Below are 21824 nucleotides of genomic sequence, written 5' to 3' on the forward strand. Positions count from 1 at the left end.
ATTATCTGCTTATCTAATTATTGAATCTCTCGTGGCAGAGGAGCCATTACCACTAGCAGATCTAACTCATCCATATAGTTCCCTCCCTAATTAAAGCGTCTCTGAAATTTCAAAATAAGTGAATCAAAAGTAAAAACTGCTAGCACACAACGGCATAAAATGAAGGGCCAGATTTGTCACGGGATAAGAGGGAAGATCCTTTCATGGATTGAGAACTGGTTAAAAGACAGGGAACAAAGGGTAGGAATAAATGGTAAATTTTCAGAATGGAGAGGGGTAAATAGTGGTGTTCCCTAAGGGTCAGTCCTAGGACCAATCCTATTCAACTTATTCATAAATGATCTGGAGAAAGGGGTAAACAGTGAGGTGGCAAAGTTTGCAGGTGATACTAAACTGCTCAAGATAGTTAAGACCAGAGCAGATTGTGAAGAACTTCAAAAAGATCTCACAAAACTGAGTGACTGGGCAACAAAATGGCAAATGAAATGTAATGTGGATAAATGTAAAGTAATGCACATTGGAAAAAATAACCCCAACTATACATACAATATGATGGGGGCTAATTTAGCTACAACTAATCAGGAAAGAGATCTTGGAGTCATCGTGGATAGTTCTCTGAAGACGTCCATGCAGTGTGCAGCGGCAGTCAAAAAAGCAAACAGGATGTTAGGAATCATTAAAAAAGGGATAGAGAATACAATGGAGAATATCTTATTGCCCTTATATAAATTCATGGTACGTCCACATCTTGAATATTGCGTACAGATGTGGTCTCCTCATCTCAAAAAAGATATACTGGAATTAGAAAAGGTTCAGAGAAGGGCAACTAAAAGGATTAGGGGTTTGGAACAGGTCCCATATGAGGAGAGATTAAAGAGGCTAGGACTTTTCAGCTTAGAAGAGAGGAGACTAAGGAGGGATATGATAGAGGTATATAAAATCATGAGTGGTGTGGAGAAAGTGAATAAGGAAAAGTTATTTACTTGTTCCCATAATATAAGAACTAGGGGACACCAAATGAAATTAATGGGCAGCAGGTTTAAAACAAATAAAAGGAAGTTCTTCTTCACACAGCGCACAGTCAACCTGTGGAACTCCTTGCCTGAGGAGGTTGTGAAGGCTAGGACTATAACAGGGTTTAAAAGCGAACTAGATAAATTCATGGAGGTTAAGTCCATTAATGGCTATTAGCCAGGATGGGTAAGGAATGGTGTCCCTAGCCTCTGTTTGTAAGAGGGTGGAGATGGATGGCAGGAGAGAGATCACTTGATCATTACCTGTTAGGTTCACTCCCTCTGGGACACCTGACATTGCTCACTGTTCGTAGACAGGATACTGGGCTGGATGGACTTTTAGTCTGACCCAGTATGGCCATTCTTATGTTCTTATTTTCAATTGCTCAGCACCCACAACCAGGACCATATTTTCGAAACAGCTCAACTCCCATTTGGGCACCTAAATAAGAGCTAGATTTCAACAGTGCTCCACTCTCAACTTTTTGGAAACTCTGCCCCAACCTATAGGTACATGTTCTATGGCTGTTGTGGCTTGTAAAAGTCATCTACAAGTCACTGCCCCATTACATTATAGTCAGCATCAGCACCCCCTCAATGGACTTATGATGGAAGTTTGGCATACAGTATCATCATAGTGATCATGACTGTTATTGATTCAGTAGTTCCTATCACTAAAGGGAGAGTATAATTTACGTGGAAACCAAGTAAATCAAAGGGGATTTTTCTTATCATAGTGGCACAGAATACAGCTAAAAGCTGACCCAAGAGCTACTATCTGAGTTCCCTCACTGCAGGTCAGGTGTCTGCTCTGCTAGCCAGAAAATGCAAAAGGGGGACTTAGTTGTTTCTAAACAAAATGAAGGGGGAATCCTAAAATCCTGTCCGGACAAGCCATAGCATGTATCCACACAGCAGAGTGGCTCTGTTAATAGCTGTCAACAGCACTCGAGTTTCAGCCTGTACCTGCTGACAGGCCAGCTAGCTTGGGTATAAAACACCACCACATTTGAGCTAGAGGCTTTTGTGGAAGATGAAAGGCAGGCTAGGGACAACACTCGAGAGCCCAGTGTGTGAGAACAAAGAATCCAGCCCAGATGCCAGTTGGAGCACCCCCACAGCAAGCAGCATTTGGCAGTGCATGCAAACCAAGAGGATGTACAAAAAGTTCAGCTAATGAATGTTTTCTTTGCAGAACACAGCTGTGTAAATATTACCTCAATATCTCCTTGCCACATCCCTCTCACTCTTAGACATTGTGTGTATAGTGATACAAATGAACTTAGCATTTTTGTAGCCTACTGTCGTATCCTGACACACCTAGGCCATAACACGTTTGAGCTCTTAGCCCTGCCTGTGAAAATAACAATGCCACGTGATGCATGTTTAAAAGCAGACTATGATCTCATTTGTCTAAAGATGGCTTTACTAAAACGTTCCAGGATCCTAATCATGGAACTAGGTCTAATCAAATCTTAATCATATTTACAATTACTGCACCAAGATTTGCATGACACCCACTTATTATACTGTGGTAGATGAAAAGGGGCTGAGCCAGGGCCGCACACCATTTACAGCTGCAACCCAAGTTCATTTCTATTCAGATTAACCTACATGAGAAGCTGTGTTAAGTTACAGAAACTTTCCCCAAATCTGCTTTTAAGTCAATATTCATTTGAAGCTATTTGCCTTTCCTATTTTCTCTGTGGTTGTTATGGAGATAAAATTCTCTCTGTATGCATGATGTATCCTTTATACAATAGGACAGTGAAACTGACATTTTTGCATCACTCACCGTTTCGAGACAGATGCTTGCACCACCGTGGATATAAATGATTAAATACTTTACTGTGCTTTTTGACTGGACACAAGGGGCCTGATCCTGTTCGTTATTGAGCAGTCTCAACTTCCACTCACTTCCCCTCTACACTATGTGCTAATTTGGGGCCAGTGGAGCGGCATAAGTACAGATCCAGTCACCCCTCCACAGGCTCTGCACTCTCTCCCGTATTCCTCTCCATGATGATTTATTTAAGTGAAGGGAAGCTTCTGTTGTAATGTGACCTCTCCATACAAAGGTGGGCTGTGGGAAGAAGGGCACAGCCACCAGCTATGCTAGCTCTGCAACTGTTTGGGGACTCTCTCCCGTGCTATGGACTCCTCAACTGGGGAGATGCTGGTGGTTTCTGCCCCCTTTATGCTGTGGTGTAAAGGAGTGGAATGGAGGCAGCAGAATGGTGTTTCTCTGCTCAGATGGGACAGGAATGAATTTTCAGAATTCATCCTTTATTTGGCCTCTTGCAATTTGGCTATTCATTGGCCTTTGCAGAGCAGCTTCTTAGGGATGAGAAACAATCTGTTACACTTTCAAAATACTACAAACTAGCCCCAAATCCTTTACAGACACTGTTTGCAACAAATAAATATTAACTATATAAACATGCTAGTCACCATCTATACTTATGCCCTCCCTCAAGGTAACTTATTTAGATAGCTGTGTATGTGAATAGCTTTCATTATGAATAAAGCATAAAAGGCAATGCATATCCGAAAGAACTATTTTTCTATATTGAACACCTCTAACATAAATAAAGATTGGATTTGACTGTTTTTGAACAAATAACCATTTATTATGGAGGATTTTCAGCCAGTTTAATTTTCTATTTTGAAGAAACAAGATCCTGGTGTCAAGGTAACAAATGAGTTACATTAAATCATAACTAAAATAATGAGACTATCTGCCACATTGGTTTACAGGGACAAGGTGGGTGAGGTAATATCTTTTATTGGACCAACTTCTATTGGTGAAACAGACAAGTTTTTGAGCTTACGAAGAGCTCTGTGTAAGCTCGAAAGCTTGTCTCTCTCACCATCAGAAATTGGCCCAATAAAAGATATTACCTCACTCACCTTCTCTCTCTAATATCCTGGGACTAACATGGCCACTACAACTGTGTAAACAGCATTGGTTTACCAACAACTTCAGATTGTCACACTTGCCTGAACCTAAACAGGGCCAAAAATTCACTCCCAACATCAAACAAACATAACATTGAAAAGCCACCAGAAAAATACTCTGGGCAGGTTTCTGCCATGCAGGCTTGCTGCTACATACCATACAATGGGTGCACTTTGCCCCTACGCTGGGCTGCAGAGATCTTCTCTTCACAAGGCAATCCACTGACACAGAAGTTCTTACGCCAGTGCCAATCCACCTCTCTATTGCTGGCACGGTATAGAAGAATGTGAGTGGTCAGGATGCCCTTTCACTACATCAGTTTTCTGGTGTTGGGAGGGCGGGAGGCTAGCAGAGAGTGTAAATTAGAAGAGCCTCAGCCAAAGGTGTCTAGTTCTGTATACAAAGGCAGCAGGATCATAATGTTGCTCAACTGAGCCTTAAACTTCTGTTTCCTTCCTTTGTACTGTGTCCAGCACAATTGTAGCTGTGGTTTGTCCCTCCATGTTTATTCAATGTTAATTCACCCCAAATCTCCATTTTTAAAATTATCATGAATCTCTCAACCTTAGCTCTAAATCCCAAAGTATTCACATAAGACTCTACCCATTAGACAATGAACAGAGATTATTCAGTTTCCTTGTACCACATCAAAATAGCAGCTTCCTTCCACCCAGTGATTACAGTTGTGATTAACTGCAGAGTTCAAGGTGAAAAAATAATATGGTTCCAAGCATATATGGCTTCCTCTAACCGCCACAAAACCCAGTGCCAGATATTTCAGTTAGAATATACCAAGGTCACAAAATCAATTTCTTATCAGCCAAAAACACACATACTATAAATTTTATTTTCAAAGCATAATCTCCAAATTAAATCTGTGTACCTAAAAAAATATACAGGGCAAAAAACTAGTTCTTGGGTTCCCTCACCCACTCAATAGCATTTTCACAAATGGCACCTGGCTTTGTGCTCTGTATTTAGAATACAATGTTTGGTTAGATTCTGATCTTCTTGGAGAATGTCATTATCTCTTTCTACGGCAAATAGAGGCCCAAAGTGTCAATTTACTTCTTAAAGTCTTTTATCCATACAAGATTTATACAGGGTTAGACGTCCTGTCTGCCAGTAGCTCAGTTGGCAATTTTTCACAGTCATACACAGAAAAATTGTGCACCGGCATATCATCCCGGATAAATTACACATTTCAAATGAGGTTGTATGCACAACACCACCACCTCTGCCCAGTTCATACCAGGGAAAAACTAAGAGCAAGTCCTCTAATGTTAAACTAGATAAGTTATACAATGGGGACACAATAAATTGAACAGACCAGACCAGCCACACATAGAGAAATAATTTACATACCGGTACTTTATAGAAAACAGCAAGGTACCTGCACAAAAATGATATCATTCTCTTTCACATGTATAATTCTATGGGATCCTAGGTTAGCTAACACATTTTTTTCTCAGCTCTCTGCTTAACCACAAATACAACTGCGGTGACTAACAGTTGGCAAACTTTACTACTGTCTAAGTCTAGGTACTGGATCTAAACATCTAAAGGTAATGGAAATTATGCAAGCAATTCCTTCCCATTAAACCCCAGTATACATTTGATCTTTTAAGAAAGTGTTAAGTCTTACAACATAAGTAAAACAATAGCAATTTTATATTTCTTTACATTTTCTTGTTAGAAAGATAACTTCATATTTTTGTTCCAAATATTTTTCTAGGGAATATATTGCATGTAAATTCAATTTCATACATATCTGTATACGCACAAACATAGGTGTATACTCAAATATACACACATTAATACATACACACATATTGGAAATACATACCTTCACTTTATTTCAGACAAACAAGCTAGTTATATGTATTTGTTACTTCTGGACCTTGGGACCGCTTTACTTTTGATACTAGAGATACCGATATAAAATCATATCTTTGGTAGACACAAAGTAGAGCAGACTCTAAGATAATACATTTACAGCTTCTTAAATGAATTTTCCCACATCCTCTAAACATGTAATATGTTGATTGATTTTAGAGCCACAAAGCAGGATGAAAAGGATCTTTCTTAGAGAAAGGAAGTCAGCAACACTTGGCGAATGTTAAAGCACATTTTTAATTAAATAAACAAGTATTCATCCATATTTGGATAATCAACTTGAAGGTTTAGGAACATTTCTGAGAAGGGGAAACTAACACTTTTCTATCACACCAGCTACCCACCTTTTTTTTAGCTCTATTCAGAGGCTATCAGAAGCAATTTAGAAGAGTGTAGGGATATGATTAAAGATGTGAAAAGAGGAAGTTTTGTTCCTTCTGGCCCATTCAGAAAATTCATTTACTGAACTTTACTCATGTTCAAAGCATGATTTCAAATGAAATAAAATACAAACAAAACAAACAAAAAAGGATTTTTTTCTGTCATCTGAGAGATACATAACTTGTAGAACATGTAAAATCTCACCATTTCTTCACAGTAGCCTGTTCCATAGGACCTATTCCCATTTTAAATATGCACCCTAGCCAAGAAACAACATGCCAAATTATTTTCAATTTGTTCACATCCATCTGTCTACTGTTGTTTTGTGTGAAGATGAAATAATGACAAATACAACTGTTTAGGCCCCAATAATAATGTATGTAATAATAAATATTACTTAGTGCGTGTATAGTGCTTTTCATCCATAGATCTCAAAGTGCTTTTTCAAAAGTGTTTAATTGTGACCCTGGGAGCTCCTTAAAGCCAACTGGCAGAGTACCCAACATACTGTAACTCATATCAGGCCTGACACTGTCCCCAGCACACTGTTGTCATAGTATGTATCAAAAAGATGTCTTGTTAGCAATCATACCTAAACTGGTGACATGCTGGTCCCGAAAATCACTGTGCAATGTATGTATGGGTTGCATACAGGGGGGGGGGGGGGGTAGAAAGGATAGCTCAGTGATTTGAGCATTGGCCTGCTAAACCCAAGGTTGTGAGTTCAATCCTTGAGGAGGTCACTTGGGGTCTTGGGCAAAATCAGTACTTGCCCCTGCTAGTGAAGGAAGGGAGCTGGACTTGATGACCTTTCAAGGTCCCTTCCAGTTCTAGGAGATAGGATATCTCCATTTATTTATACAGGGAGTTATATATTTGTGCTAGTAATATGTCCTTCAAATGTGGTTGAGAGGCAGTGCATTCATTAAGCCTATCCTAGACAAGGAATATGGTTTCCCCTTTCTGACTGGCCTGATAACAGGCAGAGGACAAAGTACATTTACATATAGGGTAAACAACCCCATCAAGCTAACAAGCAGGGAGAAAAGACAGTTTAATGATCATGCCAGGGACAGAATCTGCATCCCAGGAAGCCCTGCTAGCCCTAGCGTCAGAGACAATGGACTTTGGGTAATATTAGCAAAAGATGTTTTAGGAATCCATCACTTAGCGAACATGGGGAACAGCATCCTCTGAACCTGTGAAAGCTGGAGCTCCTGGCCAGGAGGGTTAGGGCTGCTGGTAAATTGATGCAAGTAAGAAGATTGCTTAGACAAAGATTGTAACTTGCTAAACTTAAGTTTTAGTCTCTAGAAAATGTGTTTTGTTTTGTTTGTAACCATGACTATCTCTTTTTTCTCTTGCTTCGTATCATTTATATCTCTGTTCTTTGTTAATAAACGTATTCGTAGTTTGACCATAAACTATCTCAGTGCTGTTATATTGAATTACCGTATGAGTTCTCAGCTAAGATAACAGGCTGGTGTGCACTCTGCTCTTTGGAGGCAGTGAACTTAATCATTTCTAAGTATCTAGTGAGAGGGGACTGGGCACTGCACAGAGATGTCTCTGGGGACCTAGGGTTCATTGATCATTGCCACGAAGGCAAGGTTTGACTGGCAGAGTCTTGAGGAGTATGCTGGTAAAGCAGACAGGCCAGTGTGGCAGGGAGCTGACACAGTCTAATCTTCAGCAAAGCTCACTTTTGCTGACACGGGGGGATAACACAGTGGCTGACAGTTCTGGGTGTCCTCAGCAGAACATCACAGAGAGGTGAAGTGATTTGTCAAAGGTTAACCTGCAAGTCAGTGGCAGAACCAAGAATAGAACCAGGTCCAGTGACTGACTCCATGCCCTATTCACTATACCACTCTGCCTTTTGGTATGAGGACAGATATATGCACTTGGTTCTTTTTCAGATAATCTGTCATCTGGATCCTTGCAGATATGTGGCTTATCCTGAAAGAATGAACCATAATCAGATTTTTAAAAAAACCCTCATCCAATGAGTTGGATGACATACACTGAACAAAATTTTAAGATCCAGGCCGGCATCTTTGTTGGAATCCCACACGAGGGTCTTGCATTCCAACGTCCCTTTGCTTCACTGCCAGCTCTGTTCCTGTCAGATAGCACAGATTAAAACTAACATGAATTCTTAGTTACCTCATCCTGTTGGCTCCCAAGAACAGGGCCAGCAAAGATGTGGAGGTACGATGTAGTGAGCTCGCTCACACCACATGCACATCCATATCCACAATGAACATAGCATATCTTGGGTTTTCTTCTGATGTCTCCAGTCAGCCACCGAAGATGTTAAGATTGGGTTGGCTGCTTGGGAGAGCTGATAACATGAGTGCAGTGTTTTTTATTTTTGTTTTTTGTGTAGGCAGAAATACAAATAAATAAATACATTTGAAAAATCAAGTTTATGCAGACGGTCAAACTTTGAACATCTCAGCCCTGACAGCATCACTTTAAATAAGACACAACGAGATAATTTGTCTTTTAAAGTGTTGGCCTTTTAGATAGGTAAATATAGCATCCTCCATCAAAGGATCTCATGTTACAATTATTAATAAACAAAACCTCACATAGCACCTTGGGAAAGGAAATATGATCATTCCCATGTCACAGCTGGGAAAATGAAACTATGTTGGATAACACGCCCAAGATCAGAGGCATGAAACATTTCAACAAATATATTTTTTTCTATCCTGGATTTTCTTCTTCAGATTTTATATTGCTCATCCGGAATCACATATTTTCTTTAGAGAGGAGCCAATAATATAGGACCCGCTCCTGAACAAAACGGAAGCCTCTGTGATGGCTCATATACAGAACTCTTCAGGAGAAGTTGTGGCTACCTAAATCAGCACCATGTCTACGTCTGCCCTTTTTCCGGGGGGCAGAAATAGACTCGGCCCAGGCATCCTGGCATGCTTTGAAAATGCTCTGAGCATGTGTAACCCACGCACCTGCTGGGTGTGTTGTTCTGTCCCATCTAGTGGCACCGAGACCATGTAGAGAGAAGCAACAGAGGGTCCTGTGGCACCTTTGAGACTAACAGAAGTATTGGGAGCATAAACTTTCGTGGGTAAGAACCTCACTTCTTCAGATGTATCTTACCCACGAAAGCTTATGCTCTCTATACTTCTGTTAGTCTCAAAGGTGCCACAGGATCCTCTGTTGCTTTTTACAGATTCAGACTAACACGGCTACCCCTCTGATACCATTTAGAGAGAGAGATTAATGAGTCTGCCCTACAGCCTTAGCTAAGAGCCAGTTGGCTTTTAGCTCAGGCGGTGGAGGCTCATGCACTAAACTCCAGAGATCCCCGGTTTGATCCTGCCCGCTGACGACTGGGGTCTGTCGGCATTACAAGTGGGGGCTCATCTGGGATTTCAACTGGGAAGAGTCTGAAACTCAGGACGCGCTTCCTCAGCTAAGGGAAGTATGTAACCCCCACACCTCCTGGGTGTGGTGTTTTGTCCCATCTAGTGGCACCAAGACCATGTTTAGAGAGAGAGATTAAGGAGTCTGCTCTACAGCCTTAGCTAAGAGCCATCTGGCTTTTAGCTCATGCGGTGGAGGCTCATGCACTAAGCTCCAGAGAGCCCCTGTTCAAACCCGGCCGCTGACAACTAGGGACAGTCGGCATTACACATGCTCAGTATGCCTCCAGTTTGCTAATTAAACCAATGTTAGCCCATGTGGAGGAGAGGACTGGACACATCACCCCTTGGGACTCCTTCACAACTCCATGTTGCAGAGCTGTGCTTCGGGTCAGCCTTTCTAGCCTCCTGATCTGCAAGAAGGATTGACCTTCCTAGGTCAGCAAATTCCAGAAGATCCCTTACATTCTTTACTACATAAAAGTACGGAATTTTAATAGAAGCACAAAGAAAACTTGAACCACATCCGTGTGCTGTATACCAAAGCCAGGCACCTTATTCACAAGACTATTCACACACTTCACTCAGCTAGCCCCTTCTCCCAGAATGATGATCAGTCTCCCAGGAGGACCCTACCTAATAATATGAATGTCAAAGTCAGCCAATATTAATGCAAAGAAAAAAATAAAATTGCTTTCAATAGAAGCTAGGGTTGGAGTACAATGTGTCGGTACCAAGCTTTTCATGGCTTCAGATCTTCATGAACAACGGACTGAGGACTTGATACTGCAAACTCCTAATCAAGTGAGCAGTCCTTGCCCATTGACCTCAGCATAACTATTCGTGTGAGGAACAGTTTGCAGTGAGCTGCTGTGACAATGATGAGGAAGTGCAGTACCCAAATGGTGGCCTACAGAGGGCAGCACATGGGCTTACAGAGGGCAGGAGTACACACAATGCTGCTGGGGACCCAGGGTGAGTACACTCAGTGACAGCCCCTATTACATTTGTACAATTTCCTTCTTCACAGACCCACAGCCTCTGGCCAGTGCACAGGAAGTGTAGAATACTCTGAGTTGCGTGCATGGATGTCAGCAATGGTGCCTCCTACCTTTGCACTACTAGGACATGATCAATCACATGGCTGTATCCTGAGCAGGTGCATTGCAGGATGATGGAGCAAAAGGGTTTAATAGATTTCAAGGCCAGGAGAGACCATTAGATGATCTAGTCTGATCTTATGCATAACACTGGCAAAATAATTTTGCCCCATTACCCCCATATTGAGCCTAATAACATGTGTCTGACTAATGCATATCATCTCCCAACAACTCTGCACTATGCTAAAGCTGCTGTAATTTGGCTTTTATGGTTTCTGGTTACTGATACCAGTGACATGGATTTAGAAGTGGGTGGACTGGATCCTTTACGTCAGTGGTTTCAGACTTTTTGGTAAACATAGAAGTAAAAGCTTTGTGACATTTAATGATGCATATCTGCTGCTAACAACAAAAATTATCCTTTGCTGGGCCAGCATTTAGACTAGACTGTTTGCTGCTAAAGACCATCTTTTTATAGAATAAAATGACTAGAGACAGTGGTTTTATAGGGCCATGTTACTTTATAAGGAAATAATCTCTCTGGAAACCATACACCTATAGTATACTATTTAATGACCATAGGGACACTGATGAATCAAAACGAATTCAGTGACTGTCATGAAGGCTGGATGGTGGAATATGACAACATCACATTATGGTGATAACCTGGTGTCTTGCAGGAGTGATCATCTTCAAAGTTGGCTAAAGGCATAAAGCCAGCACCGTGCTTCTCAATAAAACAAGTCACATTAATAATACATCTACATTTGGATTTCCAGTAGGCTTTCAATTTGATTTAGCTGAATTTAGGTAAATTACCAACAATCTAACAAGGTTTCTGTATTTTGGCATAAAATATTACTTTACACAGGCTGTGATTCTAGAAAACTGATAAATATTACTCTATTGCATATTGAACAGAGACATGATTGCTTTTCAGAGCCCTGTGTCCTACTAAAGTTTAAAGTGGTCTTGATGGCATCATTCCCTTCTCACTATGTCTGAAAAAATTGCATCTATTTTACAAATAAGATTGATTCATCTTTTAGAAGGCTAATTTTCAATGGACATTTAAAAGGAAATCTGGGGGGGATACTGTGTTCCTATTTTTCCTGCCTGCCTGCTTGGAACAAACAGCACTGCTTCATTTTCCTGCCATATTTTAGAAAGTTAAAGTAAACACGGTGATCACACTGTTTACTTAAATTTTCTGCAGTGTGCCAACAAAGCCGCAAATTGGCAGTCAGCATGCAAGAGGCAGCCAGTGTTGAAATGATAGAGCTGCTTGAGAAAGCTTAAACGGTGCCAGCCCATTTTTCTCTCTGTTTTAAAAATAAAAGATTGACTTCCATTAAGCTTCACTTCCGCACCCTGCTTTTCTCTAAAGGTCTGAAAGTTTTTTGGAATGGAGGAAGTCAGGATTACAAGCAACATGTAATTTACATGGCCAATTCTGTTCTCTTTAGCTTGTAAGGATGTTTTGTGTACAAAAGAAAAAGGTCACCCTTTTTATATAAAGGAAAGGATTTATGAAAGTGGCAGATATATTCTATTTGTTTGTACAAAATCCACAGAAATCTTGCATGAAAGGAAGTTAATTCTCTGATAAATCAGTCCTATTTGGTTATATTTTTACTGTAATGCTAGCTTCATGCTTTACCTTAATGTTAGCTGTGCAAGTTCAATTACAGATGGAAGGAAATATGCAGCTAAAGCCACATGCATTATATTCAAAATATACTACTATATTTGCCCCTAAAGCGAGCCCTAGAAGGAAAACTGTTACATTTTTGTAAGGTCATTCTCTCTGCGTCATATTATAAATTGAGAGTTAGAGACACAGATCTTTTACAAGAAACAAGAGAAATGTAAGGTGCATTTGCAGCAATGTAGTGTAAAGTTTGAAAAAGTGACTCATCTGTAGCTTTCTGAAGGATTATATTCAGACAGAATTTATCACTGTGTAAATTGTAATGCTAATATATAGAAGATGCCAGATCCAGCAAACAGTCATTCCCATAGCTATGCTCACTCCTACACATATTCCCACTGAAGACAATGGGACTAGCCATGGAAGTAACTGTTTGCAAGATTGGATGAAACCGTGCTTCCTGAAGATCCAAAACATGACCTAATTGAAAACGCCTGATATCTGGTGGGAAAAAATCCACACGGTTCTAAATGGATAATTACTTTAAAATCCATGATTTTGACACCAGGAAATTAAATTCATATATATGTGTATCTTTATCTAGACACAGTGAGTCCAATAATTTTGTGTGCTCTGCAGTCACTTAGCCAGCTGGCAAAGAGAGGACAAGTTAACTAACAAACCCCATTCCCTAAGGTATGCTGACATCAGTGATTCATGATTGATCAATGATAGTGCTAGGAAATAAGTAACAGGACTATATTGCCTTGTGCTCCACAATAAACTCAGAGGGAAATGTCTAAGTGTATCACACTGAAAAGACAGACTTGGCAGGAAAATAATTTTTACAAGTACTTAAAAGGTGTTACAAGCAACTGAGTGTAAAGAGACAAATTAAAACCACTTAGAAATAATTGAGTATGTCCCTTTAAATAAAGAGGGACAGTTTTATATAAACTGACTTGGAATTAAACTGACAACGGGTGTGTTTTGATGTTAAAAGCATTTTACAGAGAGAAAATCATATCATGAAGACAAAAATGGAGCTTGAACTTCTTTTTCAAAAGAAACAGCTACTGTGGTTTGGTTGGTTATCAACGGAAAGATGCAATACAGAGGAGAAGATAGGCTTACGCAGTGCAACATTATTCATGTTAATGACAGTAATTATGACTGTTACAACCTTCCTAAATAACAAAAAGGGCTAAAATTCTTACAAAATGGCATTATATGCACTATTTAGAAAAAATGCTTATGTTAACGCATGATTGATGGTCTGCTTTGAAGGTGACTGAATTATCATCATAAAAGCCTAAACTTATTAATTGAAGAGAAATGTGTAGCTTTCTCTGGAACAGTAGAAACTTGTGCTGCGTGCTTTATCTAGAACAATAAGATCTAATACATCATTAAACAACTGCAGCTTTGCTCTACATTTTTTAGCTTTAACCTAATTATGATGAGGTGTAGCTTGACTATATTTTTAATCCTTTTTAGAGCCTATCCAATTAAAATGGAGTGAACTTGTTTATGCTATTATAAGAATACATACATTGTTAACAATGTGATGCATAACACAGCCTCTCTTTCAGGAAGAATACCCACATATGAACTGCCCTATTAAGCTGGAGGGTAAGTGACTTTGGTGGTTTTAGAGGTAGTTTGTTATGGAAACTGTTAGTCTCACCTAACTGAGGCTTCTAAGGGTATGTCTACACAGCAAAGAAAAACCCATGGCTGGCCCATGCCAGCCGACTCAGGCTCAGGCTGTGGGGCTGTTTCATAGCCGTGTAGACGTCCGGGCTTGGGCTGGAGCCTGGGCTGTAGGACCATGCAATGGGAGGATCCCAGCACTCAGGCTCCAGCAAGAGACTGAAAGTCTCCATAGGAATGAAGCAGCCCTTCAGCCTGAGGCCCACAAGCCTGGCTGGCACAGGCCAGTCGCGGGCTTTTCTTTGCTGTGTAGACATACCCAAACAGTCTTGATTTCACTGTGATGCACCATGAATCTGCCTGGAAGCTGCCTTAATTGAACGCTTGTAGGAATTTATTTTGAAGGATTCAGCTTCCTGACACTTAGGGCTTATCTACACTACCCGCCGGATTGGCGGGCAGCGATCGATCCAGTGGGGTTTGATTTATCGCGTCTATGCTGAGCACTCTCCCATCAACTCCGGTACTCCACCAGAACGAGGAGCGCAAGCGGAGTCAACAGGAGAGCATCAGCTGTCGACTTACTGCAGTGAAGACACAGCGGTAAGTAGATCTAAGTATGTCGACTTCAGCTATGCGATTCACGTAGCTGAAGTTGCGTATCTTAGATCGACCCCGCGCAGTAGTGTAGACAAGCCTTTAGCATAACTCTATACAGCTAAACAATCCCGAGGCTTTGAGAATGATTGAACTTATTGGTTACCATTTACACCAGCTGCAGTTTAAGACAAAAGTATCTCTATGTCTTTGGAGGAGGGATTTTTTTAAAGTAAACAAAATATAAACATTCAAAATACCTCAGACCTTGGGGAGGAAGGATAGTGAAAGAGGAGATAAGGATCTTTGCTGTGAATTTAATTGCTGACTCATAATTGCTCCTCACTGAAAAAAATATCAAAGTGACACGATAATGGGGCAGAAGGAAATGTGAGCTGCAAATAATATTAATTTAAATTATTGGATTTTTTTCATTGAATAATTATTCACAAATACAGGTCTTGATTCTGCAAACATGTATTGAGCATTGCAATCAATTAGATTAACTGATCTAGTGGATAGATCATTGGACTGGGATTCAGGTGACCTGGGTTTTTTGTCACTACAATTTTTCATTAATTGATCAGTTATATTTACCCCTAAATGTTCCCTAGACACATGCAGGGAAGGCAGCTTTCCCTGGCAAGCACCTTCAAGTTCTATGCTTTCATAAAAAGAAAGTAAATTTCTAGCCTTTAGGCTTATGAACCTGAATCAAGGGCTCCCAAGTGCAGAGATTTTTCTTTACTCTGCTCACAGCTAGCTCCAGTGCCTTTGTTTCTGCTCAGAGCTTTGCCAAGGTGCACTAGGGGAAGCTCTGACCAGAGTCTGGTTACTGTTCATGACTGCTATTAAAGACATAGTGAGCAGCAGTGAAAACTGATAAGAATCAGGTCACAGTGCTGCAGCTGGGCATAGCTTGACGAGCAGCAGAGGCGGGCACTACAACTCTTCATTGCAAAGGGCAACTCACAAATGAAGGTTGGGGGCAGGGCCAGCTCCAGGCACCAGCCGATCAAGCTCATGCTTGGGGCGGCAGATTCTAAGGGGTGGCTTCCCTCCAACCTTTTTTTTCCCCCCTTTTTTCTTGGTTTGCTGCTCCGGCCGCCCTGTAGGGGGCGGCAGCACTGAGGAGGGGAGCGCCCTGCTGGGAGCGGGCTGCGCGCTCTGTCTGCCCCAGACAGTGCCAGGTCTGTAGCAAGCCCAGCAGGGCAGCCCGTGTCCTTCCCTGCCCGCCAACCGGAGCGGCGCTGAGCCCTCCTGGCAGGTGGTATGGTGGGATGGGCCGCGTGGCGAGCGCCCCGCTGAAGGAAGCCCTGGCCGCCCCCTTCTCTCTCTTCCCCTCCCCCCCCCACTAGCCGGGGCGCGCACTCTGCTGCCCAGGGCACATCTGCAGCTCTGGGAGTCCCTCTGCACCCGCGCTCCAGCTGCCCTGCATGGTTTGTTTGTTTTTGCTTGGGGCGGCAAAACAGCCAGAGCCGGCCCTGGCTGGGGGAGAGGAAGAGTATAGAGACCTCACTTGCAGCAGCCTGAAAGCAGAGAGAGGGATAGAGTAGCAGGACCTCCCTTCCTCTCCACATATGTTGCAACAGCCCAGAATGCTGAGTAGAGATTGGGATGGGAGAGGGGAACAGAGAGAAAGAGAAATTCCTTAGCCCTTCCAGCAGCCAGAGGGATATGGCCAGAGGTGAGGGAAGCTTCAAAGTAATCAGATACCTATGAAAGATGGAGTCCACAAGGGATAGATTCCTGTTAGGCATCCCAGCATACTTCCCTTTCCAGCAGCTGGGGCGAAAGGGGGAACATTGGCTCATCAGTTATTAATATTAGGTGTCTAGAAAAGTTGCAAAGCCTTATGTGCAAGTGGATCGGTGTGAAGGAGTGTGGAAGTGGCAGTATTGTCTATCTAAGCTTCAAAAATACTGAGTCAGGCCCCTCCAAAGTCATGTCATGGGCTTAAAATCCATGAGATTGGCTTAAAATATTGTATTTAGGACTCTTTTATTTGTCTTCTGTTTTATTAGTCTTTAGAGTTCACTTTTTCAAGCTTTTCTCCACAGAAAGTTTTTTTTTATTAAAGTTGAGATTCTCACATAATCACGGGGCTCCAGGATCTGGGGCTTTAGGAAAAAAACATCAGATATCATGAGAGTTGGTAGCACTGAGGTGGGCAGCAGTGGAAAAAGGCAGAAAATCAATGTAGATGATCTATATAACCATTCTTTCCATAAATTGTGTACTTCTATTTTTGTAATCTTTCCAGAGCAGTGCGGGGAGAGGAGGACAGAAGGAAAAACAGCTGAAAGTAACTTGGGGAAAATATATAATTATCTATCATAGGAAAGAAAAGACAAAGTGGAATGAAGTCCAACTTGGTAATATGGTAAATGACATTAAAATATTAGATAGAAAGTTGATTGACAAGTTGCAATGAAATACAGTACCCACTATTACTTTAAATTACCAGGGATGGTACTTCAGTTTTTTAGCCTTGGTGGCATGTCAACATAGGTATTATTCTGGTTATAAATGTAGTCCTCAAACTAATAGGTACTGGGTATATTTTTCATGCCCTGTAGCAATGTACATAGGTAAAATATGTTTACCGTGACAGGAAAGTATGCCATTTCCTGTGAATCCTGGGAAGCAATAGCAACCTTGTATTCCACCCTTAACTTCACACGCCGCATCTTTATGGCACGTCATGTTGCAGTTCGGAGAAGTGTAGCCATAGTCCAGCAGACTGGACACAAACACTGAAACAAATGTAAACCATGTTTGTTTGTTTCTAAAATGTATACTGAATTCTAAACTCAGATATGGGCAGGACATACCCAGCCAACTGGGGGCGTTCCAGCAATCAGACACATAGATGAACACAGTATGTTAGGGAAGAGTCAGCACAGCTTTTATAAAGGGAAATCATGTCTCACCAATCTACTAGAATTCTTAGAGAGAATTCTAAACCCAAACACGTGGACAAGGGTAATCCAGCGGATATAGCGTACCCTGGACTTTCAGAAAGCCTTTGACAAGGTCCCTCAAAGGCTCTTTAGCAAAATAGGCAGTAATGGGATAAGAGGGAAGGTCCTCTCATGGATCAGTAACTGGTTAAAAGATAGGAAACAAAGGGTAGGAATAAATGGTCAGTTTTCACATTGAAGAGAGGTAAATAGCAGGGTCCCCAAAGAATCTATACCGGGACTAGTGCTGTTCAACAAATTCCTAAACGATCTGGAAAACGAGGTAAACAGTGAGGTTGCTAAGTTTGAAGATGATACAAAATTACTGAAGATATTTAAGTTCAAAGCTGACTGTGAGGAGTTCCAAAGGGATGGTACAAAACTGGGTGACTGGGTAACAAAATAGCAGCTGACATTCAGTATTGATAAATGCAAAGTAATGCACATTGGAAAACATAATCCCAACTATACATATAAAATGATGGGGTCTAAATTTGCAGCTCCCATTCAAGAAAGTGGTCTTGGAGTCATCGTGGATCGTTCTCTGAAAACATCCGCTCAATGTGAAGAAGCAGTCAAAAAAGCTAACAACGATAGGAACCATTAGGAAAGGGATAGATAATAAAACAGAAAAAATCATAATGCCACTATATAAATCCATGGTACGCCCACACCTGGAATACTATGTGCAGTTCTGGTTGCCCCATCTCAAAAAAGATATATTAGAAATGGAAAAGGTACAGAGAAGGGAAAAATTATTAGGGTTTTGAACAGCTCCCATAAGAGGAGAGATTAAAAGGACTAGGACCTGTTCAGCATAGAAAAGAGATGATTTAGGTATGGTAGAGTTCTATAAAATCATGAGTGGTATGGAGAAAGTGAATAAGGAAGTGTTATTTACCCCTTCATATAACACAAAAACCAGGGATCACCCAATGAAATTAATAGACAGCAGGTTTAAAACAAACATAAGGAAGTACTTCTTCTCTCAATGAACAGTCAACCCGTGGAACTCATTGCCAGGGGATATTGTGAAGGCCAAAAGTATAACTGGGTTCAAAAAAGAATTAAGTAATTCCAAGGAGGATAGGTCCATCAATGGCTATTATTCAAGATGGTCAGGAACACAATCCCATGCTCTGGATGTTCCTAAATCTCTGACTACCAGAAGCTGGAACTGGAAAACAGTGTATGTATCACTCAATAAATTGCCCTGTTCTGTTCATTCCCTCTGAAGCACTTTGCACAAGCCACTGTCAGAAGACAGGACATGGGATTAGATAGAGCTGCAAAACTTACTCCATAAGACTACTTACATGCTCAAAATTCAGTATGCATTTAAGCCTTTGGAGGACTGGAACCTGTGTTCAACAAGCTTAAAATGATGATCAACATAAAAGGTACATAGTGGCGTGGGAAAAATCTTTGAAAGATTTTCAAAACTTTCTACTCCTTCCTATTGAAGATGCAGATACTTGCCTTTGTATCCAGGATTATGCATGGAGTGTAATCCAAACTACCCAACAATAACCAGGTGAAAAATACCAGTGAGAGTTCCCCAGATCAATTTTTAAACCATGTCTACCCATATCTAGTTAACACAGAACATAGTAACAATCTGAAAGAAGATTAAATTCCCCTGGAACAACATTTGTAGCATTATCATTTTAAAATTATTTTAAAGGAAGTCTTTTTAAATATCATGTCTGTGTTCAAAAAGGCTACCTTCTATTTTCTCCCATTAAATGATTCCTGAATTAAGAAGCTGTATAGTTTTCAACACAAAGAAAGACAGAGGAACTGCTGACTTTGAGGAAACTAACAGTTCACAAAAAATTATACATGCCCACTGACATAAATATATATAATTAAGAAAACCAGGCAGCTAACACTGGAGGGAAAAAACATTTCCGACTTTGTACTTTACAACTCATTAGAAAGACATAAGGAAAGTTACAAAACATAAAGCCCTTTCTTGGTACTCTCTTCCCCTGCAATTCTGCTTCTCTCTACCAAAATATCATGCTGAATACTTGCTAGCCTAGTATTACAATTACAACTTTCACTGCCCCTGAAGAGTTCATTGAAAATTTGCTTTGCTGGACAAATAAAAATTTCATGAAAAACTCAAAAAATTAAAAATTACATATTTGTTTAAAAACTATATACAAACCAAATCAATTCATTTCCTACCAAGTTTCATCTTCTTGCTCATTTATTTTTACTGTTCAGAGCATCTTTCAGATATCAGAAGCAAAAAAGCTAGAGGAGAAGTGAAGTCCAAGAACATCCCTAACCAAGACAATCAATCGCATTGGTTTTACAGAAGAGATTACAGAATGAAATAAATGCAAGCACTTGAGGGATTCAGAGAGTTAATACTTATGGCCTTTAAGATGTTGGGGTTACCCTGATGAGATGGGATAGTCAAATGCAGCAGCAGCACTAACCAGAGTTCTGGGAAACTTTTAATCACTGTTACCCATGAGTTTTCCCCTCAGCTGCCACTGACTCCATCCCATACCTAGCCCCTGCAAAGTTGTCCCTCAGTTTCATCTTTCCAACCCCCACCCCTTCTTCCACCTGCCCCTCACTTATTTGTGAAGCAAAATCACCTACCTAGGAGAGGGAGTAGTTTCATTGGTGGTGCTGCTATGCAGTGCTTGGTGTTGAGTCCCTGTGTAATAGAAGAACCTGCCCTGCCTTAGAATGTCTGAGCATGTGCAAAGTGTCTGCACACGCCCATTAGGAATGTGAAACCCCAGTGAAGTTGCTGGCCTTACCCTGCCCTTTACCCCGAGCCTCATTTCCCCCCCCCCCAAAAAAAACCCCTTTAGTGACTCAGGAGCTGGAGAGGGAGGGTAGAGAAGGAGAGGAACCGATCTGCAGGGGAAGATAAGGAGCAGATGAGAGAGCACAGGGGAATAAGCAGGCAGTAGGGGTAGGTATGGAGGGGATGCTGGAGTAGATCAGGGGGTGAGTAGGCTAGAGGGGTAGTTTGAGGGGCTCAGAGGGCAGTGGAGGGATGGAGAAGCAGATTGTCACTGTGAGGCGGTGGTGCAACAGATGGTGGGGGTGGAGGGTGGCAGGCCAGATGCGGAACAGACCACTGGCAGGGAGGGTGGAGGCAGTTTAGGTAGTGGAGGGGGGCGGGGTGGAGCAGACCAGGGACTGGAAGGGTAGCAGTCGCAGAGTGTAGAGAGGCACGAGCAGTGGCACAGATTGGAGCAGGGGAATACTGGACAAATCATAGAGGATGGGAGGAACAGACAGACAGAGGGGTGCACGGGGTTGATAAGCAGCTCAGAAGCTGCTGCATGCCTCCCCTGGCTGTTCCCTGTCAGAGTCCTAACACCTATCTCTGAGAGAAGACCCCCACTGTCTGTAGTTGTTCTTGTCCCTATTGCTTTCCTCATTTTGAGGGAGGTCCTAATTGCTGCCAGGCTCTGTCACTTTAAGGGTAACAGCCTGAGAAAAAGTACAGGAAATCCACTGAACTCTGCTTTGTGAGGAAAACAAAGACATGGAGACAGGGAGGAAGGAGGCAGGAAGGCAAATACATGGCTGGGAATGTCAGGAGTAGAAGGAGCCAGCATTTCTAAGGATTTATGTGACTGAAGCAGAAAGTTATGCAGCAAGGCATATTCAGGAAGGTTGATTCACCAAAGCACTTAGACACATGTTTACTGCTGATTGTCATAATCCCATCCCTGGTCAGCAAAGCAAGTGAATCAACAGGATTTAAGCCTGTGCTTAAAATTAAACGTGTGCTTAAATCCTTTGCTGAATCAAGGCCTAAGCACGCAAGGAAGGATGGATTATTCTGACTAGGAAGATCGTTATACAGCAGGCATCCTTTTTCTCCCTGGAAATTCATGATATCTTGTACTGAAATGGTCACTGGTCTCTTGTCTCCAGCTTCTAGTTAAAAAAGGCAGGCCAACACAGGAAATGTACCAGGCAGGCTAGGATACTGTCATCATCCCAGCTCAGACAGTATTGCTGAGCTACCTTGGACTAGGGTGACCAGATGTCCCGATTTTATAGGGACAGTTCTGATAGTCAGGACTTTTTCTTGCATAGGCGCCTAATACCCCTCACTCCCGTCCTGATTTTGCACACTTTCTATCTGATCACCCTACCTTGGACCCAGGCATAGAGATTAGAATCAAAGAAGGTTGGACCATAGGTTGGAATGGTAACTTCTGATGAATGG

General features: G+C 41.5%; 1 protein-coding gene across 10 annotated transcripts in view; it reads right to left on the reverse strand.

Moving 5' to 3' along the window:
• Window positions 1–20383, reverse strand: part of ADGRL4 (adhesion G protein-coupled receptor L4) — a 108728-nt gene extending 88345 nt beyond the window's left edge. For 4 of the 10 annotated variants that reach the window (XM_005302366.4, XM_005302364.4, XM_005302365.4 and 1 more), the window contains exons 1-2: window positions 20228–20383; window positions 17252–17401 (exon numbers count right to left, since the gene is read on the reverse strand). In XM_005302366.4, the coding sequence (XP_005302423.1) occupies window positions 17252–17401; window positions 20228–20249 (172 nt within the window). In that variant the 5' untranslated portion in view covers window positions 20250–20383. The remainder of the gene's footprint in view (window positions 1–17251; window positions 17402–20227) is intronic. The other 6 variants (XM_065554074.1, XM_065554073.1, XR_010589663.1 and 3 more) reach the window with 5 other exon arrangements.
• Window positions 20384–21824: the final 1441 nt, after the last annotated feature.

Source organism: Chrysemys picta, chromosome 8, assembly GCF_011386835.1.
Source record: "Chrysemys picta bellii isolate R12L10 chromosome 8, ASM1138683v2, whole genome shotgun sequence".
Classification (NCBI taxonomy): domain Eukaryota; kingdom Metazoa; phylum Chordata; order Testudines; family Emydidae; genus Chrysemys; species Chrysemys picta.